This window comes from Candida dubliniensis, chromosome 3 (assembly GCF_000026945.1).
Source record: "Candida dubliniensis CD36 chromosome 3, complete sequence".
Classification (NCBI taxonomy): Eukaryota; Fungi; Ascomycota; class Pichiomycetes; order Serinales; family Debaryomycetaceae; genus Candida; species Candida dubliniensis.
Window position 1 is genome coordinate 567,823 of NC_012862.1, and position 20,458 is coordinate 588,280.

General features: G+C 28.8%; 10 protein-coding genes across 10 annotated transcripts, besides 1 other annotated feature; 2 read left to right on the forward strand and 8 right to left on the reverse strand. All coding sequences in view use genetic code 12, as the record gives it.

The window, feature by feature from the left end:
- Positions 1–30: 30 nt before the first annotated feature.
- Positions 31–302: a mobile genetic element (most of internal region and part of one LTR missing.).
- Positions 303–884: 582 nt separating this feature from the next.
- On the reverse strand, positions 885–1,064 carry CD36_82360 (cytochrome c oxidase subunit, putative; the record flags this gene model as incomplete). The annotated part of the gene is made up of 1 exon (XM_002419129.1): positions 885–1,064. The coding sequence occupies one exon, from the start codon at positions 1,062–1,064 to the stop codon at positions 885–887; it is 180 nt and encodes a 59-aa protein (XP_002419174.1).
- Positions 1,065–1,545: 481 nt separating this feature from the next.
- CD36_82370 (RING finger protein, putative) lies at positions 1,546–3,121 on the reverse strand (the record flags this gene model as incomplete). Its single annotated transcript, XM_002419130.1, has 2 exons — positions 1,546–2,907; positions 3,080–3,121. 2 exons carry the CDS (start codon positions 3,119–3,121, stop codon positions 1,546–1,548), a joined length of 1,404 nt encoding a protein of 467 aa, XP_002419175.1.
- Positions 3,122–3,608: 487 nt separating this feature from the next.
- CD36_82380 (conserved hypothetical protein) lies at positions 3,609–6,191 on the reverse strand (the record flags this gene model as incomplete). The annotated part of the gene is made up of 1 exon (XM_002419131.1): positions 3,609–6,191. The coding sequence occupies one exon, from the start codon at positions 6,189–6,191 to the stop codon at positions 3,609–3,611; it is 2,583 nt and encodes an 860-aa protein (XP_002419176.1).
- An 874-nt stretch (positions 6,192–7,065) lies between these two features.
- On the forward strand, positions 7,066–9,378 carry CD36_82390 (beta-adaptin, putative; the record flags this gene model as incomplete). Its single annotated transcript, XM_002419132.1, has 1 exon — positions 7,066–9,378. The coding sequence occupies one exon, from the start codon at positions 7,066–7,068 to the stop codon at positions 9,376–9,378; it is 2,313 nt and encodes a 770-aa protein (XP_002419177.1).
- A 136-nt stretch (positions 9,379–9,514) lies between these two features.
- CD36_82400 (RNA polymerase II mediator complex subunit, putative) lies at positions 9,515–10,462 on the reverse strand (the record flags this gene model as incomplete). Its single annotated transcript, XM_002419133.1, has 1 exon — positions 9,515–10,462. One exon carries the CDS (start codon positions 10,460–10,462, stop codon positions 9,515–9,517), a length of 948 nt encoding a protein of 315 aa, XP_002419178.1.
- A 433-nt stretch (positions 10,463–10,895) lies between these two features.
- Positions 10,896–11,343, forward strand: CD36_82410 (E3 ubiquitin-protein ligase complex Scf subunit, putative; the record flags this gene model as incomplete). The annotated part of the gene is made up of 2 exons (XM_002419134.1): positions 10,896–10,929; positions 11,018–11,343. 2 exons carry the CDS (start codon positions 10,896–10,898, stop codon positions 11,341–11,343), a joined length of 360 nt encoding a protein of 119 aa, XP_002419179.1.
- A 238-nt stretch (positions 11,344–11,581) lies between these two features.
- CD36_82420 (prephenate dehydratase, putative) lies at positions 11,582–12,610 on the reverse strand (the record flags this gene model as incomplete). Its single annotated transcript, XM_002419135.1, has 2 exons — positions 11,582–12,448; positions 12,509–12,610. The coding sequence occupies 2 exons, from the start codon at positions 12,608–12,610 to the stop codon at positions 11,582–11,584; spliced, it is 969 nt and encodes a 322-aa protein (XP_002419180.1).
- Positions 12,611–13,225: 615 nt separating this feature from the next.
- CD36_82430 (60S ribosomal protein L9) lies at positions 13,226–13,801 on the reverse strand (the record flags this gene model as incomplete). Its single annotated transcript, XM_002419136.1, has 1 exon — positions 13,226–13,801. The coding sequence occupies one exon, from the start codon at positions 13,799–13,801 to the stop codon at positions 13,226–13,228; it is 576 nt and encodes a 191-aa protein (XP_002419181.1).
- Positions 13,802–14,262: 461 nt separating this feature from the next.
- CD36_82440 (cytochrome c peroxidase, mitochondrial precursor, putative) lies at positions 14,263–15,360 on the reverse strand (the record flags this gene model as incomplete). Its single annotated transcript, XM_002419137.1, has 1 exon — positions 14,263–15,360. One exon carries the CDS (start codon positions 15,358–15,360, stop codon positions 14,263–14,265), a length of 1,098 nt encoding a protein of 365 aa, XP_002419182.1.
- Positions 15,361–16,389: 1,029 nt separating this feature from the next.
- CD36_82450 (ATP-dependent helicase, putative) lies at positions 16,390–20,292 on the reverse strand (the record flags this gene model as incomplete). The annotated part of the gene is made up of 1 exon (XM_002419138.1): positions 16,390–20,292. One exon carries the CDS (start codon positions 20,290–20,292, stop codon positions 16,390–16,392), a length of 3,903 nt encoding a protein of 1,300 aa, XP_002419183.1.
- Positions 20,293–20,458: the final 166 nt, after the last annotated feature.

The window sequence follows — 20,458 nt, forward strand, 5'->3', positions numbered from 1 at the left end:
ATATATATATATATATATATATATAGAACTTGTAATGTAATTACTACTTTTATAGCTTGTAAAAGCAAATAATAATAAATGTTTAGTGTTGTGGTTGGTAGGACCTCCATGTAATGTAATTACTACTTTTATAGCTTGTATTTTCTATATAACTATATATTGATTGACGGCAAGACGTCAGAGATAGAGTATATATATATATATATATATATATCAGTGTCCAACTCTAGTGGTTTGATGCTACTCGGTAGTCTGGTACCCAAGAGACCTAAGATAGGTCTGGTTTTCCTAACTATTTCACAGAACTTATCTAGGAAAGTATTCTAGAAATCGTCAAATCTCATCCTCCATTCGGAGTCTGCTATCCCAAAATAGCACCACCACATTCACGATTAGAATAGAGAATTGATTTTCTAAGCTTATTAAATATATATATATATATATATATATAGAAAACTTGTTACAATATTTCAAATCATATATATTTATTAATGTATATTCATTCATTTTGTTTTTTTGTTTTTTTTTATTTTGTATATTTCGTATTACTAATAATAATTGATAAATCGTAAACAATAATCCAAATATATATATGCATATATATATATCCTCCAAAACAAAACAAAAAACATTTGATTTCAAATAATTAATTCATTAATTCATAAACCAATAATCAAGTCTTTCTTTCTTTCTTTCTTTCAATGGTCATATAAATCATAATAATAATAATAACAACAACAACCATTTTCTCTTTCCAAAAAAAAAACTTATTCATTCATATTCATTCATATTTGTTCATATTTGTTCAACCTTTGCTTCAAAACATACATATATACATATACATATATATATCATTCTCATTTTCTCTCTCTAAGTAATATTGTTTATTCATCTTTTATACCAGCAACAGCTCTAACACTATAATATAATGGAATAGCAGTACTAACAGCAAATAAAGCATAAAATGGATAAACTAAAAATGCTGATTGTCTACCTCTTAACCATAATGGTTTAGGAGTGTTTTGATAATGTTTTTGTAATTCAATAATTCTTTGTGGATTCATGATTGAATAGATAGAATGGGATATAGAATGGGATATAGGATAGGATAGGAGATAGGATAGGATAAGATATTTAAAAAAAAAAAAAAAAAAAAAAAGTCAGTAAATAGTTTTTGAAATAAACCTTGAGAATTTAATGAGCCGATATTTTTTTTTTTCTTCTTCTTCTTCACTTTGGGTGGGTGGGTGGGTTTCATTCTCATCAATTACCATTGGTTGATTGAAACAACAACAACAACAACAACAACCATCACGTGATTTTTATTTGAAACTACTTGCACGACCTCTTAGTCACGTGCAATGCCCATACTATTATTATTATTATTATTATTATTATCCACAATTGATTGAGGTTTCATTTTGCAGTAAAAAAAAATGAAAGATAACCAAATGACTCAAAAAAACTTTACAAAAAGCTTAACGTTAATTGAAATGTATAATGATTGGTTAATATAATTTATTTATTTATCTTATATGATCTAATTTACCACCAACCATCAACATCATCATCAACATCATCATCATCATTGTTGTTGTTGTTATTATCATCTACATCACTAACCATATCATCACTATAGCTATTATAATCACTTAATTCCACTACATCATCTTCTTCTTCTTCTTCTTCTTGTTCTTCTTCATTATTATCATAATCAGTGGCATCGACATTAAAATTATCCATTTCATCCAATGCATCTCGTATATCTTCAGAATCATAATATGAATCATCATCATCATCATCATCTCCACTCAATTGTATTATATTTTCTTGTTCAGGACTTGATAAATGTATACTATCTTGGCTATCATTCATCAGATGTTCAAGAGAAACATCATCATCATCATCATCATCATCGTCGTCGTCGTGGACACCATCGTCATCATCGGAAAACGCTCGATCAATTACACTAGATGTGGCACTTTCAAATCCATGCCAATCTTCATGAATTGCACTATTATTACCAAATGAATCACTATTACGATTACGTATAACAGGAAAAATATCACCATTTTCATGTTGGACATATTCAACATCATAATCACTAACATTTTCATTTTCATTTTCATTTTCATTTTCATTACTATCATTATCATCAACATTACCGTTAACCCTATTATTACGATTATTGTTATTGTTATTGTTATCAGTAGTATGGGTAATAATTTCACTATCATTATCACTATCACTACCAACCGGTATTTCATTAGCTGTTCTACTATCAATAAAACTATCATCAGAATCATATTCATTTATTTCAACACTTTGACGAAATCCCGCTACAACATCTTCAAATGCATCGTCTTCATCATCTTCATTTTCATCATCTTCATCTTCTTCACTTTCTCCATTGATAATTCTTGTTGATCTTCTAAATCGAGTTCCACAATGAGAACATATTGATCCATGAGCTTCCCAATGACAATTCCCACATCTTGCAACTCCATCAGAACAATCAATTAATGTTGTCACAGTATTATTAAATAAATCACCAAATATTGATTTATTTTTAACATCTAAATTATAAGTTTTTAAACATTCCAATTTTCTATTCATCAAATGATTATTATCATTATCATCATCACCAATAATAATAATATTATCAGTTATTGATTCAATAATTTTATGACAAATTTCTTTTAAATGAATATTTAAAATTGGTTTATTTTCAATATCATGACGACATGTTGGACAATTAATTTTATTAGAAAACCATTGATATATACAATCATAACAAAATGAATGACCACATTCTATTGTCATTGGAATAATCATAATTTCTGAACATATTGAACATTCTAAATTTGTTGTTATTTTCGATAATAAATATGATGTTAATGAATGGTCCTAAAAAAAAAAAAAAAAAAAAAAAACCATATTGGTTAGTATTTTAAAAGCTATGCCCTCTGTTTAACCCTACTCAATCAATAAGTAGTAAATATAAACAATGCAATGTTATATACTATTTCTTGGTTGGGTTAAAATGGAAATAAGGTAGGACTATATATTATATACATACCATTGATTCCCACATTTTGATAATTTGAGTATCATCAGTCATATTGAATTAAGATTAAATAAAATAATAATAAGGGCATAGATATATATATAAGTGTGTGTAAATATATTAAACCTAATAATAAAACAACCAAGATATTATTGATTGACGTGTGACTTATAAGTTATTGTTATTGTTATTGTTGTTGTTGTTGTTGTTGATGTTGTTGATGTTGTTTGTAATTCTATTTGAATTTTAATTTGATTGTGATTATTTTTTTTTTTTTTTTGTTAGTGTAAAGTGTTCTTGTCGTTTGTTTTAGAATTTTTGTCGTGCAATTTTAAACAAACGTTATGATTAAATCTACTTCTACTTCTTCTTCTTCTTCTTCTTCTTTTGCTTGTCAATATTCTGGTATAACGGGATATCTCTTTGATACGGTGTTGATCATAAAACATAATAGGAATCATTCTATATATATATATATGTAGGTACACATTTGTCTATTAGGTATAACTATTTACAAATAAAAAAAAGCCATAAAATTCAATCAATGGGGGGTAGTAGTAGTAGTAGTATTATCTTTCCATTGATTTAATATATAAATTGTTTTATCAATTAATTCCATAATTTCATTTTCATCATTTTCCAACATTAATTTAACATCACCAATAAAATGACGTAATTTCATTAAAGATTTTTTACCTTCACTTAATAATACTTGTTGATCATATTCATTTAAAGAATTATTTTTGATGAAAGTGGTTTGTTTTTGTATTGATTGTAAATTTTTAAATAACATATTTTCAATTAATAAAGTTTGATCTAATAAATATGGTGTTAAATAAATTTGTTTTTCATGAATAGCAAATTTATTTAATGAATTAATAATTAATTCAAATTGATCAGTTAATACATAAATTTTCAATTGTAATATTAATTTAAGCATTTTATATTTATCAAGTAAATTTGATTCATTGTTGTTGTTGTTGTTGTTGTTGTTGTTGTTGTTGTTGTTGATTGTACCTGTGTCATTACCATCAATTGAATCAATTAAATTTTGTGCTTCTTCATATAATTGATAATCAATTAACATTTTAATAAATAAAAATTTATGAGAATCATTTAATTGATTATTATTATTAGTAATATAATATCTTAATAAATCTTCTTGTTGTAAACTTGGATGATTTAATGAAATTAATTCCATAAATTTGGAATTTTTATGATTATATTGACGAGTTTCCATCATTAAACTTTTAATTTGTAATCGATAATTTAAATCATTAGTAGTAAATTTAAATGTTTCTAATAATAAATTAATATCTGGTCTTATACCTCGATTAATCAAATTTTGAAATCCTTGATTCACTCTAAATTCAATTTGTTGTTGTTGTTGTTGTTGTTGTAATTGTAAACCCAGTTCATTATCTTGATTGTTGTTATTATTATATCTATTCCCTTTGGATCTCCTATCATATCTAAATTCTTCCCATTGAGGTTCATTATATTTTATTCGATTCAATGGTTCATATATACGATAAGGATGAAATGGTGACCAAGATTTTTTCAATTGGAAAGATGATTTACCTATCCATCCATTTAATCGATCTATAAATTGAGGAGCAAATCTTGAATAAGAATAAATAAATGTTTTCGCAATTAAAATTAAATATGATGGATCATAAGCTATAGAAGTTTTTGATGCTTCAATTAATTGTAACATAGGAATAAATTGATCATGTTTAACATAATAATCCAATAAAATTTTGAAAAATCGTGGTGGAAAAAAATTGATTGTCTTTGTTGATTCAGGGGTGACTACTGATCGTTTATATAATTTAAAGATAAAATTAATATTATCCATACTTTTAGAATATCTAATCATAAAATATAACCAACGATGATAAAATTCAATAACATTTTCATCATCACCATTATTGTTGTGTACATCTTTTGGTGCAATTGATTCAATAAATTGTAAATCTTCTTTAGTTATATTTTTGGTGAAACTTAAATATTCTCGATTAATAATTTCATATTGATAATCAATTGTTTGAATCAAATAATGATTGTAGTACTCTTGGTGGTGGTGGTGGTGGTGGTGATGGTGATGTTGATATTTTTTAATTAATCTTTTAAATTCTTTTAATTCATGACTAGTTCCAAATCGATAAAATTCTAATAATAATAAACTAATAGTTTTAATCAGGGGTGGTTGACATTTTGGTGAATTCATCCATAATTGATAAATGAAAAATAAATGTTCAAATAAACAATCATGACCAATTAATTGTGGAGTTAAACTATTAATTAATGAATTAGATAAATTAAATTGAGTATTAATGATTAATTTATGGAATCTTTTTTTAAATTCAATGATTTCATAACGATTAATAAATGTTGATAAATAATATAACACAGTTTTTTCATTCAATTGTTCTTGATTAATTTTTTTCTCTAATAATTTCATCAGTTCAATATCATTCATATGATAATATAACCATATACGATAAGGATATAAAATTGATGAATTATTAAACTTGTCCTCAATTTCATTTGATTTAATCAATTCATATAATATTGGTATTCGAGAATTAATAAAATTATAATAAGGTATATCATAATGGATTTTATTTGCCGTTTTAAAATATGGAATTTCTATTCCAGTAGAAGTTTGAGGCATTGATGGACAATTTTCAAATGATTTATCAATAATAATTGTAATCAATTCTGGTGATAATTGATTCGTCATCATTGTTGTATGTAACATTTTATCCAGTATCGATTTCCCCTGTTTTATTAATTCAACCATTTCTTCAATAAATTGATGTTGTTGAAAGGATAATGACTGATAATTGTCTTTGCTTGGTATACTTTTTGATATCTTAGTAGTAGAATCTTCTTGATCAGTTCGACGACTTATCCAATCAAAACAAGTTGGTGAATAAACTTGTTGTACACGTGAATTATCAGTTGAAAAATAATGACATAATTTTATTTGCAGTGATGGTGATAGTCGTGATAAGTAAATTCTAACGGTGTTATTACTGATCTGTCGTATTCGAGTGTGAAATAATTGTTCAGTATTCTTAATAACCTGCTTCCCCATAAGCAGCAGTATATTACTCATTATATTTGGTTAGTCATAAAAATAAAGCAACAAGCAACAACAACAAATACCAAAGGTAATGAATAGTTAGAAAAGGTGTTAACGAATGAATGAATGAATGAATGAATGATTATAGCCTATGGAGTTTGGTAGGTTGTCAAAATGTGAGACAACCAAAAAAAAAAAAAATTTGTGTTGATTTTGGAAAAAATACACTTTTCTCTGGTCGTGTGCAGATTGTGAAAAGGCTACCAATTTATACTACTACTAATTCTTCCTTCTTGTTTACCCATTTTTTTTTTTACATATTCATTTAATTACAGTCTATAATATAAAACTAGATTGTCCTAGTATTAGTAACACTAAACGAACTTGTATATAAACTGTTGCATAAGATGATATTTTGGTTTCATATTGTAACGAAAATCATTTGAAAATATGGTGAATAATGTTGAAAAAAACAAAATCCATATCAGCCCTGTTATTTAAAATAAAGTCATAAATCAATGTTGTTTTAATCAAGTTATTATCTGCTGATGCTTATAAAACTTATTTAATATATATCTTTATGTTATGCTTATAAATAAGTGTAAAGTAAAGTAAAGTAAAGTAAAGAATGAATCAAACTACGATACGACATTTTGACACAGACACGTAGTTTATACTTATGTCGTCCCCCATTGACAAATGTCGCATGTTTTTGTTTTGTTGTTCAAATTTTGCTTTTGTTTATGAAATTTTGATTTCAAATTATTTAACTAAAAAACTTTTTTAATACTAATTGGTCAACAACTTTACTAATTTCATTGATATACTTTATATTGTTGTTGTTGTTGCTGTTGTTGTCATCATCTATACACCCCCCCCCCCCCCTATTTTCTCTTATTGATTAACCATGTCATCGTCATCTTATAAACAAACTATTAATAAAAACTTCAATAAAGTCAATAGTATTCTTGAACGAAAGTTAAGGAAATACCTTGTTGGTCCTAAAAAAGGTGAAACATTTGAATTGAAAAATGGATTAGTATCACAATATAAACATGAACGTAAAGATGCTATTCAAAGAGTGATTCAAGCAATGACAGTAGGTAAAGATGTATCATCATTATTCCCTGATGTATTAAAAAATATTGCCACTTATGATTTGGAACAAAAAAAATTGGTTTATTTATATTTAATGAATTATGCTAAAACTAATCCTGAATTATGTATTTTAGCCGTTAATACATTTGTACAAGATACTGAAGATCCTAATCCTTTAATTAGAGCATTAGCAATTAGAACAATGGGATGCATTAGAGTGGCTAAAATGGTGGAATATTTGGAAATTCCTTTACAAAGAACTTTAGCTGATGAAAACCCTTATGTTAGGAAAACTGCTGCTATTTGTGTTGCCAAATTATTTGATTTAAATCCCGAAATGTGTGTTGAATTTGGATTTTTAGATGAATTGAAAAAATTATTAAGTGATCCTAATCCAATGGTTGTTGCTAATGCAATTAATTCCTTGAGTGAAATTAGAGATATGAATACTAATGAAAATTTAGAAATTTTGGCATTTAATAGAGAAGTCATTAATAGTTTATTATTGTGTCTTAATGAATGTACTGAATGGGGGAGAATCACCATTTTGAATACATTGGCAGAATATGACACTAATAATGCTGAAGAAGCTAATCATATTATGGAAAGAGTCATACCACAATTACAACATGTTAATCCTTCCGTTGTTTTAAGTTCAATTAAAGCTATTTTACATCATTTAAATGCTATCCCCGTCACGGCCCAAAGAAGTAATATATTGAAGAAATTATCAGCTCCATTAGTTTCTTTAGTAAGTACTTCTATACCAGAAGCTCAATATGTGGGGTTGAAAAATATTAGAATTATTTTAGAAAAATATCCTAATGTATTATCTAAAGAATTACGAGTTTTTTTCATTAAATATTCTGATCCATTATATTTAAAATTGGAAAAATTGGAAATTATGATTCGATTAGCTAGTGAACAAAATAGTGGACTTTTATTGGGAGAATTGAAAGAATATGCTATGGAATTTGAACCAGCATTAGTAACAAAAGCCATTAAATCTATTGGATCAGTTGCCATTAAACTTCAAGAAAGTGCAGTTAAGGCAATTAATCTTTTACATGAAATCATTGATGAAAGAGGTGGTGAATTAATTATTAATGAAGCAGTAGTTGTATTGGTTAATATTTTAAGACGTTATCCTGGGAAAAATGATTTAGCTACCTTGATTATACCAGTTATTTCCAATCATGTTAATGAATTAAATAAAACTGAAGCATTATCAGGTTATATATGGTTATTAGGAGAATATCCAAAATATTTTTCTGGTTTATATGAAAAATTGAAAAATTTAGTCGATGGGTTTTTGGAAGATGATTCAGTATTACAATTGAATATTTTATCTACTATTGTTAAGATTAATTTGGAATTATCTAGCAGTAATGGTGGTCAATATTCTAATTTATTACAAAAAATTTTAGAATTGGCCACTAAAGATTGTGAAAATGCTGATGTTAGAGATAAAGCTTATATATATTGGAGATTATTATCATCTTCATCTAGTGAAGATCAACAAAAGAAGATTTTATTGACAAAATTACCACCTATTGAAACAACAATTAGTTCATTTAGTCCAAGTTTATTAGAAACTTTATTGGATGAATTATCTACTTTATCATCAGTTTATTATAAACCAGCGAAGACATTTATTGATCCTAATGCATATTCACGAGTTCCCGTGGAAAAGAAGAATAAAACAAAGATTGAAGATTTGAAAAATATGGCTAAAGAAGAAATCATCACTAATGCTAGAAATGATAATTTACTTGATTTCGATGATGATGAAGAAGAAGAGGGGGATGCACTTAGTGGGTCTAATGGTGATGGTAATGGTAATGTTGGAAATTTATTAGATGAATTGAATGATTTGTTTAGTACTCCACCACCACCACCATCAACATCTCAATCGACTCAACTGCAAACCACTGGAGGGCAAACTTCAACTAATGATATTTTAAGTTTATTCAATACAACTATTCCACACCAATCGACTCAAAGTTCAAGTACTCATGGTATTGAAAACTTATCTGTTTCCGGAAATGCATCTACAACTACTACAAATAAAAATAAAAATAATAATAATAATGTTAACAATGATCTTTTGGATCTTTTTTGAAGAATAATTCCTCTCTCTCTCTATATATATATATATATATTTATATATGTTTGTGTGTGTTTGTTTTTCGTTTATAGATTTGAAAGCAAATATTTTGAAAATATTAATATCTTTAGTCGTTTAGTATTTCTTCTATCTATATTGACAGTAATAATCTATTAATTATATCTTGTTTCAATTGTTCTTTTTCATCAATTGAATCTGAATCGCCATCAATACCACCACTTTCTCCTCTCTTATCATTCTTATCACCATCATTTATCGTCACTATTCGTTCATTAATCAAATTTTTAATTTTTGATTTAATTTCATGACATTTTTTATTAATTTGATCAATTTCTAAAAATTTATAATCAATTTGATTTTTTAATAACATAATTAAACTTTCTCGACTTTGATGAGGTCGATAAGTATTTAATAAATGATTAATATTAATTAAAATTAAATTTATATCATGAATTTTTTTTTCATATTTAATTGGATCAATACTTAATATACCAATTAATTCTAAAAAATTCAATAATAATGAATCCATTAATTTATGTAATTCTTTAATTTTTGTTTCTGATGTTAAATTTTCATCTCCTGTAGAATCGTCAGTATCGGCATCATGATTCCCATTAATATTAATATTAGTGTCATTGGTGGTGGTGGTTGGGGCAGCAGTGTTATTATTATTATTGTTGTTGTTGTTGTTGTTGTTGTTGTTGTATAACTGTTCCCATTGAGAATCTTTTAAATTGGGTAATTTATCTTCAAATAACCAAATATTACCATATCCTCGATATTGTAAACCTTCTGGTTGTTTTGGGGGTATTAAAAATCGTAATTCTCCTGGAGGTATAGAATTATCTTCTTCTACAGAGATGGAATTATGATCAGTATTCTCCTGATTGGGAACCTCTTCTACTTTAACCTCTGATGGTAATGATGCTTTGTTATTTTCTTGCCAGGTTGAAAGTTTTTGTAAATTTTCTTTAGTGAAAAATTTATAATATGGAGGAGGTGGTGGATATAATGATGATATTAGGTCTTCATTATTCGTCGTGGTGGTGGTGTTGTTGTTGTTGTTATCTATTGACATTATTCTCTTTATATGTACCAACTGGGGCTTGATTCAAGGTGATTTGTATTGATATTATTTTAAGGAGATACACCAAAAGAGTGGTGGAAAGAAAATATCTTGTGTAGTGGTTGTTTGTTTGTTTGTTGAAAAAAAAAAAATTAACTTTTGAGGAGAGAAAGTTGAAAACAATATTTTGATGAATTTCTAATCAATCAATTAATACTTCTCCTACCCCTTTTACTTTTCTATACTTTAAAGAATCTTTTAACCACAGTGGTTATAATTATACACTAAAGGAGTTCAAATAAATTATACAATTCATTAGTTTATCCCACTTATTGCACCACCACTCCCCCCAAATATATTACTTTGCCTTCACTTAATTATAAACCTAACCACATTCCCACCCAACCTACACGCGTACATATATATATATATATAATTTGGAAATATGGCTGATGAACAAGATCGTATGGATGTTGATGGTATGTATACTTTAACCTTTCCCATCTTATTTTATTATGATTTAATTTAATTTAAAACTTTGATACTAACCACCAAATTTTCTTTTAGAAATCGAAGTGAAAGAACCAACCCCAAAACCAACATCAACATCAAAACCAAGATTTGAAGTGAAAAAATGGACAGCAGTAGCGTTTTGGTCATGGGATATGCAAATTGAAAATTGTGCCATTTGTAGAAATCATTTAATGGAACCATGCATTGAATGTCAACCAAATTCAATGAATAATAATAATAATACTTCAGAAGAATGTATTCCTGCTTGGGGAGTATGTAATCATGCATTTCATTTACATTGTATTAGAAGATGGTTGAAAACAAGAAATGCATGTCCTTTGGATAATACTGATTGGACTTATCAAAAATTTGGTAATTAGGGTTGAATATAATATAATCTTGTTTTTTTAGGTCCTTCTTTTTATTCAGGTTTAATGTTTGTTCATGTTTCCAGCTTTTTCTTTGTTGTTCTTTTTTGGCATTTGTTTATTATTAATATTTGGTTTCATAGTTATCAAGAGGTAAATAATCAATATATATCTATAAATCAAGAAATGTTATTAGTAAAAAAGAAAATTTATGAGTTAATAAATATGTATTGATGTGTCTATATAAGTTCTATTGATCATTATTGTTGTATCTCCAACTCCTTTGGAAAACACCTAGTATCACAAGTTCTAAACAAGATTCTTTAATTTTTTCTATTAACCCTTCTTGATGAATGATATCTCCAATCATTTCAACGAAAAATACATATTGCCAAGGTTTCAAATTTGCTGGTCGAGAATTAATTGATGTCAATGTTATACCATACTCTTTAAACTTAACCAAAACATCACATAATGCACCAGGATCATCATGATTTAAAGTAAACATTATTGATGATACTATAGTAGTATTTTTTTTGTCATTATCATTATCATCAGGACAAGATGGCGGTGGTGGTGATACAGGAGAATCATATCCTAATATCAAGAATCTCGTAGTATTACTTTGATTATCTTCAATTCCTTCTTTTAATATTGGTAATTTATACAATTCTGAACTCATATATGATGAAATAGCAGCACAATCACTAGCCTTGGTGTTTTGACTGACAATTTCTGCTGCTTTTGAAGTAGATCCAACATCTATTTTCGTTATTTGTTGGGGTAAACTTGTTAAAAACTTATTAACTTGAGTCCATACTTGAGGATGAGAATAAATGGTTTTTATATCTTCAATTTTTTGGGCATTAGTTAATAAATTATGATGAATAGATACAAATTGTTCTGCCATTATTCTAAATTTTGGCGGAGTCGAAGTTTGCAAAAACCAATCACGTAATAAATCATAAGTGAAAACAACTTGTCCATTAGTAGAATTTTCAAATGGTACTACAGCATAATCAACTTTTTTTTCATCTAAACTTTGGAAACAATCTCCTATGGATTGTTGAGGATATATATTAATATTCTTGGTGGTGCCAAATTGTTGAATCAATGCCTTGGAAATAATTGTTAGTAAGAATCTTTGTGTGTGTGTTTGTGTTTGATGGTTACATACTTGATGGGTATATGTTCCTTCTGGTCCCAAAAATGCTACCTTTAATGTCATTGGTTGTGCTTTGCTTTGCTTGATTTGAAAATGGGATTGTGAAATTTTCATTTTCTCAAAATCTTAAAAATGGTTAGATTTGTAACGCCCTGGAAAAATAAGCGTGCTGGGTCCAGTGACTCGCATTAGTGGCAGCATCCTGTTCCACTATCCACGCCGTTTCCGGTGTCCCGAGAAATCCTTCTTTGTATTCCAATCTCTCCAATTTAAATTGAATTTAAACAATTCAAACAAGAATGATTCAAAAACAAAAACGATTTCAAACCATTTAAAAAGAGGGCCAGCTCAAAACAATAGAAACTCCGGTCAATATAAGACATATAGATAGATAAATGCGCTCGTAAAACTTTCTAGAGAGAGATAAAAATTTGTTCAAGTTTAGTAGTTTGTGTGTGATCGTAGGTGGCTCTTTTATTCTAAATTTGAGACTCGATAACGATCCACGAATAATTGTTAAAAACAAAACCTGTTGAAATATAATAATGACCCCAATAAAACTGAAACTAAAACACAAACCTCCCAAATCTTTCTAAAACTATAAACAAAATTATATCATTTTTGAAAGTTGGTGATAATTTAAAAAAAAAATTAATATAAAAAAATTGTATTATTAAAATGGATTATAATTTAACATGCATCCCTTTTGGTAAAACAAAAACAATTTCCTTAGATATCTTCAACAATGGTACCTCTTTCAGAAACATAGATACCATCCAAGAATTTACGAATATCCTTGTTTCTGACACGACAGATTTGTTGGATATCAGCAGCATTTTGAGAAACAGCTTCCAAAGAATTACCAGAAACAATCAATTCATCTTTTTGAGTAGTAGAAATTTCCATAGTGACACCTTCATGGATTTTAACTTCTCTAACTCTTTTTTCACCCAAGAAATTTCTAATTTCAACATAATCTTCACCATCTTTTTTAATAATGTTAACATTAATTGGGAAATGCGCATAAACAAATCTCATCTTATATTTATAACCTTTAGTGACACCAGTGATCAAGTTAGCAATCAAAGATTTAACAGTTCTTAAAGCAGCAACATGTTTTCTGTCACCATTATGAACGGTGATTTTAATAGCTCTGTTGTTGATTTTGTTGAAAGTAACATCAATATGTTTCAAGTTTTTGGTTAATTCTCCTCTTGGACCAGTAACTTTGACAACTCTGGCTTTAATATCAACAGTGACACCTTCTGGGATATCTAAGATTTGATCAGTTTGGATGTACTTCATTTTCTTTTGATTACTATACTTGAATACTTTCCAAAAAAAAAAAAAAAAAAAAGAAAGAGAAGAGAAGAGGAAATAGAAAAAACTTGAAAAATATTGTTAAACTTTTGAAAATCTTTTTTTTTTTTTTCTTTGTCTTCCTCACTCCACATCATTTAATTGTGGTAAACAAAACTGTTCATTTGGTAGCATTGCAAAAAGCTAGAACAACCTGTTTGTTGCACCTGTATATAAATATTCATGTGTATTAGGGCTATAGCCCTAACTGCATTATCCCTAATTAAGAAATAAGCTCAAAAATGACATTTTTATCAAGGGTTTGATTATAATCATAACAATACACTACTAGATCTAAATTATACCTAAAATTTACTAAACCTTTCTTTTTTTATAAACATTTTGAATATATGAGATAATCCTATACCGAGATAACAACTTACGTACGTAATTACACTATTTATTACTTATTCTTCGTCTTGTTCATCTAATGTTTTGAATAATATTGGTTTACTATCAGCAGGATATTTAATACCATTTGAAATCAATTTAGAAAATGCTTTAGCAAAATCTTTGAAAAACAAATCTTGATCTTCAGCATACATCTTGACATATTTCAAGAAATACAGTTCTTCTTTCAAAGCCATATCTGTTGGTAACATCATAAATTCACCAGTTTCATCATCTTCATATTGTTTTTTACCATTCCATTTCTTAATGTGCCAATCACCCAATAAGGTCGTGTAAAAGACATTAGTAAATTGGTTAAATGATGGACCCCATGGACCATCATATCCAGAATTATGTTTATGACATCTACCTAAAACATGAGCACCAAGTAAAGCAACAGTTTCTCTTTCATTAAATCCCATTCTAGCAAATAAATCTTTTACATATTTACCATCTCTTGAAGCATCGGGTAATCTACCATTTGGTGGTACCTTAGATGCAGTATTATCATCAACTCTACCTGGTCTCCATTCAATTTTTGGACCACCCGATTCTTGTACAGCAGCAACCCCTCCTAAAGTCCATAAATCACCTCTTGAAATCCATGGATATTTCACTAAAAATTCCATTAAAAATTCACGACCAACTTGTAAACCAGCATTTTCTGGATCAAATTCTTCTGGAGCAAAAATCATCGTACCACCATATGAACCACCAGAATTATCTGATTTATCATAAGTACCAGAAGTATGCCATGCTAATCTTAACAATTGACCATAATAACCAGAATTTTCATCAAATTCTAAATTTTCAGAAATCTTGGTAGCAATATCATTATAAACTTTTTGATAATCATTAGCAGTTTTCCCTTCTGGAACTTTGGCTGTTTTGATATTGGCTCCAGTACCAACTCCAAATAATGCCTTAGCTACATTTTTAGAATTTCCGTTGTTGTTATTATTGTTGTTGTTGTTGAATGGATTTCCATTGTTATAGAAATAAGTGGCAATAGCGGCAGAACCAGCTACCCCAAGAAATGTCTTTGCAATTCTACCATAATTGAATTTGGCTGAAGTTTTTGTAATCTTACTGATATTGGGAGCAAAAGTAGCCATTGTTTTTGATTTTGAATATATATATTAATCTTCAAATATATATATATATATTAGTTTGATGATTGATTAAAGAAAAGAATAAAAATAAGAATAAAAATAAACAAAATTGAAAAAACTTAAAGAAGAAGGAAGAAGAAAAAGATATGTGAATATGGTGAAGTATTTATAATTTGCAGAAAGTGGAGTGAAGTGGTCAGATAAAATCATTATAGGGGGAAGAAAATAAAGAGAGAAAGGAGGAGGAGGAAGGGGGGTTTAATTTAAAAAAGAAAGCAATCATTACTAAAAAAAGAATAATCCAAAAAAAGGTTCTGGAAAGAAAATTCAATCCAAATTTAATTACCACAAAGATAAGGCAAATTCCTCTTTTTCATGACTCAATTGAGTATTGATTATACTTGAATAGAGACAATAAAACTGACCTCTTTTCTTAAGTATCGAACATTAATGTTGATTTGTAATCAATTATATGTGGTGTGTGTGTGTGTGTCATGGTACCAATACATCTCATCTTTAATTACATCTAGAATATTCTGTGTATTTCTAATTTTACATGGCTTATTGTGCTCATCTCAAATCTGTCCACCATATTCTAATGAACAATCCTCAATTCAAACCAAAACAAAGACAGAGAGATTCAAAACTATATTGATATATATAGAACCAATGGTGGAATAAATTCCGACCCTATCTTCAAACCCCTCTTGGGGCACTTGGGGGGCCAATTTGCAACTCTTTCACTTTTTTTTGCCTGTTCCAGCCATTTTCCTTTCTGTCTAAAAAAAATACAAAAAAAAAAACCGCGGACTGCATATGCCAACGTAATATTATTTCAACCAATTCTGATTGGTTGAATCCTTTGTTGGGTTGGGGTTCTCCTTCTATTCAACAATTGATACTAGTACTAGTATTATTATTATTATTACATATATTATTGACTATTTTACTATTATACATGTTGTCTGTCAGGACTTTCCACTACTGCTACAAAGTCAATTTTTGTATTTCTCCCCACTTTGGTTCTTTTTATTATACTTCCTGATTATGATTAGCTAATTTTTCATCAAGTAATTTCTCAATAACAATAGCATCAGTATGTATGTATGAACCTTCTTCATTATAAGTCTTTGCATTATCACACATTTGTTTCAATTCAGCAATAAAATCTTCAAAAGAAGCAAATCTATCTTGCATCAATAACTTCTTAACATTAGTAATTGAAACTGGCTTTTTAATAATCAGATAATAATCTGGGTATAATTTACGTGATGGGAATTTAATAAAAACATCACACAAATTACGACTACCTGTTTCGTCGGTTAATGCCATTATTTCGTCAATAACACTCAAACATTTACTTGTGAATTCATCAGTTTCTGGTTCATTATTATCATTGTCTTCTTCTTCTTCTTCGAGTTCTGCCACAGCATTGTCTCCATTAATGATATCGTCGTTATCGTTATCAATATGTGGTAATGGGGTTCTGGCACGGCGTTGACGTTTTCTAGGTTGAGCAGCAACTTCAAAGTCCTCATCATCTTCTTCACCAACTTCATCATCTTTAATATCTTCTTCCAATAAACCTTCTCTAATCGCCTTATTTCTTTTTCTTTTGGCAATACGAGCTTCTTTACGTTTGATGGCTTCTTCAACAGTATCATTATCATCATCCATTGCCTTTAACCATTGCTCTTCACTTAACCCATCATCATATCTAACCCGTTTCTTATCTCTCATTTTAGATAATTCTATTTCTTTTTTCTCAAAATGGTGAGATATATCTTCAGTGAAAACTGATGGTAATTCATCTTTCTCAATTAATCTAGATTTATATGGTACTTGTTGCAGTTTTCTTTCTTCATCCATGGCCGTGAATAACATTTTTTCTTCTTCACTACGGGCTAAAATTTCATTCAATTCATCATCATCCAACGAATCATTTTCTTCATTATCAGCTCCATTAGCATCGGCTTCCAATAAACGTTTCAAAAATGCTTCTTGTTCTTCAGCTGTTGATTTATTATCAAATTTACCAGCTTGAATAACTTTACCATCTATATCTAATTTCTGATGAGCTCTTTCCAATATCACTTCTTCTACGGAATCATTGGTAATTAATCGTAAAATACGAACCTCATTCTTTTGACCAATTCTATGAGCACGATCTTGAGCTTGCAAATCTTGATGAGGATTCCAATCAGTATCAAAAATAATAACCGTGTCTGCAGTTTGCAAATTTAAACCTAACCCACCAGCACGAGTCGATAATAAGAAACAAAAATATTCAGAATCTGGAGCATTGAAAACTTTTAACATATCCTGACGTTCATCTGCTTTGGTTGAACCATCCAAACGTAAATATTTCATGTCTCTCCATCTAAGAAAATCTTCCATAATATCCATGATTTGTGTCATTTGGAAAAACATCAATACACGATGTCCACTTTTCTTAAATTTAGGTAAAACTCTATCCAATAATTCAAACTTACCACTCACTCTCCAAATCAAATCATTGGTAAGTCTCAGTGAATTTAACACCGATTCAACTTCTTCAAAAACGAATGGATGGTTACAGATCTTTCGTAATTGCATAATTTTATTATTCAACCCTTTAATACCACTTTTGGCACCTCCAACATCTGCTCCAACAAATAATGCATTATGTTTAAGCATTTGTTGATATAATACATATTGTAATCCTGATAAATTACATTTTAAAACTTTTTCAACTTTATCGGGTAAATCTTTTTCCACATCTTTCTTCAATCTTCTTAAAAGGAATGGTCTAAGAACCTTATGCAATCTTCGAATAACCAATAATGATTCTTCTTCAGTTAATTCTATTTTTTCTTGAGCACCAGTATTTGCAAATGGTGTGTTGAACCAATCATCAAAAGATTTCACCGAGTTAAAAATCCCGGGTAAAACAAAATTCAACAACGCCCATAATTCTGGTAAATTGTTTTGCAAAGGAGTACCAGTCAAGATCAATCTATTTTTGGTTTTATAATAGGTTCTTAAAGTTTGAGATAATTTAGATTGAGAATTTTTCATTCTATGACCTTCATCAATAATCATATGTGAATAATGGAATTTTGCTAACATCGGACGTTCACGGATAACGTATTCATATGTGGTTAATAAAACTTGGAAATTCCCATATCTAACATCTGGTTGTAATGATCTTCTTTGTTGTGGTGACCCTTTATACACAATCACTTTAACTGATGGTGCCCATTTTTCAAATTCTAATGTCCAATTGGTTATTGTTGAAAGTGGGACAATAATTAAAAATTTATTTTCATGTTTCTTTTCAATAAGATATGTAACCAATGAAATTGATTGAATAGTTTTACCCAACCCCATCTCATCGGCTAAAATACCATTAAGGTGATTATTATATAATGAAACCATCCATTCCAAACCTTTCATTTGATATTCTTTCAATTTACCACCAACTAAAATAGTTGGTTGTTCTTCAATCTTTTCTTTAATTCTATGAGCCACTTCATAATAATCGGTTTTTTCACGTAATTCTGCCTTGTCGTCGGATTTATTATCCACAGTAGTAACTTCTGGACTTCCATGTCTTGGAGTACCCATAGAACTACCGCTAGCTTCCTCTTGTTGGGCCCTAACTTTCTCAGTTAATGAATCCAAAAATTGGTTTGTTTGTTTCAAAAGATGAGTAATTCTATGATCTTTTGTTTTATCCAACAATTTAAGATAAGCTTCTTCATCATTGGATCGCAAAGCTTGTAATCTTTGTTTGGCAGTTCTTTCCAATTTCTTGCTTTCCTCTTTTTCTGTTGTTTGGTGAAAGTTGTTGATCTGTTTGACCAAATAATGAGATCGATAATGGTCCCTTATATACTTGGCTTCACTACGACTTGTCGATTTTTCCACCACTAGTTCAACTTTTTCAATGTGTTGTTTACGTTTGGCTTCTCTAGCCTCTAGTTTTTTCAATTCCTCTAGTTGCACGGCCAATAATTGAGGGTTTCGTTGTTCTATTTTTGGTCTCACATTAAAAGATCTCTTTTCCAGTAATGCTAATGGGAGCGACTTTAAATTAGGATCAACATATTTCACTTGTTGGGCTTCATGAACCAAAATATTGTGTCTCAACAATTTCTGTTTCCCTAATAATCTAAGTGCCTTAAGTTCTATTAAAGCTTGGATTTTGAACTTATCAATTCCATCAGTATTACCAAATGTTCCAATGTTAGCTGGTAAGTTTTCCAATTCTTTTAATCTTTGAGAAATTTTGTTACTTATGATTTTCTCGGCATGGATTGTACCTAATGATGAATGTAAAGGATCTTTGTCAGTTCTTGGTGACGGTACCTTAATCCCGAGACTTTGAGCTCTTGTTTCAAAATCTGTCTCCAATTCAGTTAATTTTTCCAAAATTTCATTCACTAAATCGTCTTTCTTGGTTTGATCACTTTTGGTAGTAAATTCTTTTTGAAATTTTTCTGGCAAATCGTAATCTTTGGACAATAACAATAATCCAGCTACTTGTTTTTCAAATAATTCATTGTCGAATTCTTCAGTTTTGATGGTTTTTCTCGAGTCATCAGAAAATAATTCTTGCATAAACTCAGTTTCATCTTTGATATACTCTTCATGCTCTTTATTAACCTGAGCCAAAACCAGTTCTATATCAAATTTGGGTTGGGCATTTACATCTTCAAATTTACCCTCCAGTTTATCCTCTGATTTTTCAAATTCTTTTTTCAATTTGTTCGAATCGAAAAGTAATTTATAGTACTTACCAAGTAATTCGTTTAATTCGTCCTTATTCTTAGGCACAACAGTACCATTTGACTGAGTTATTAAATTTGCTGAATCAGGTTGTAATTGTACTTGGGATGATGCCGGAGTTACCCCAACAGATCCATTACCATTGGCAATAGCTGTTCCATTCATGGTGATCAAATGTATCCTTTATCTTGCTTTTTTATGATATAAGGAGAATGACCTAAAAATAATGTATTAAAAAAAAAAAAGAAGCTGATGTTTGTCAATTCTTTTTAAATGGATAGATGAAAATTCAAGATGAAATCTTCGTAAAAAAAAAAACAAAACTGAATGG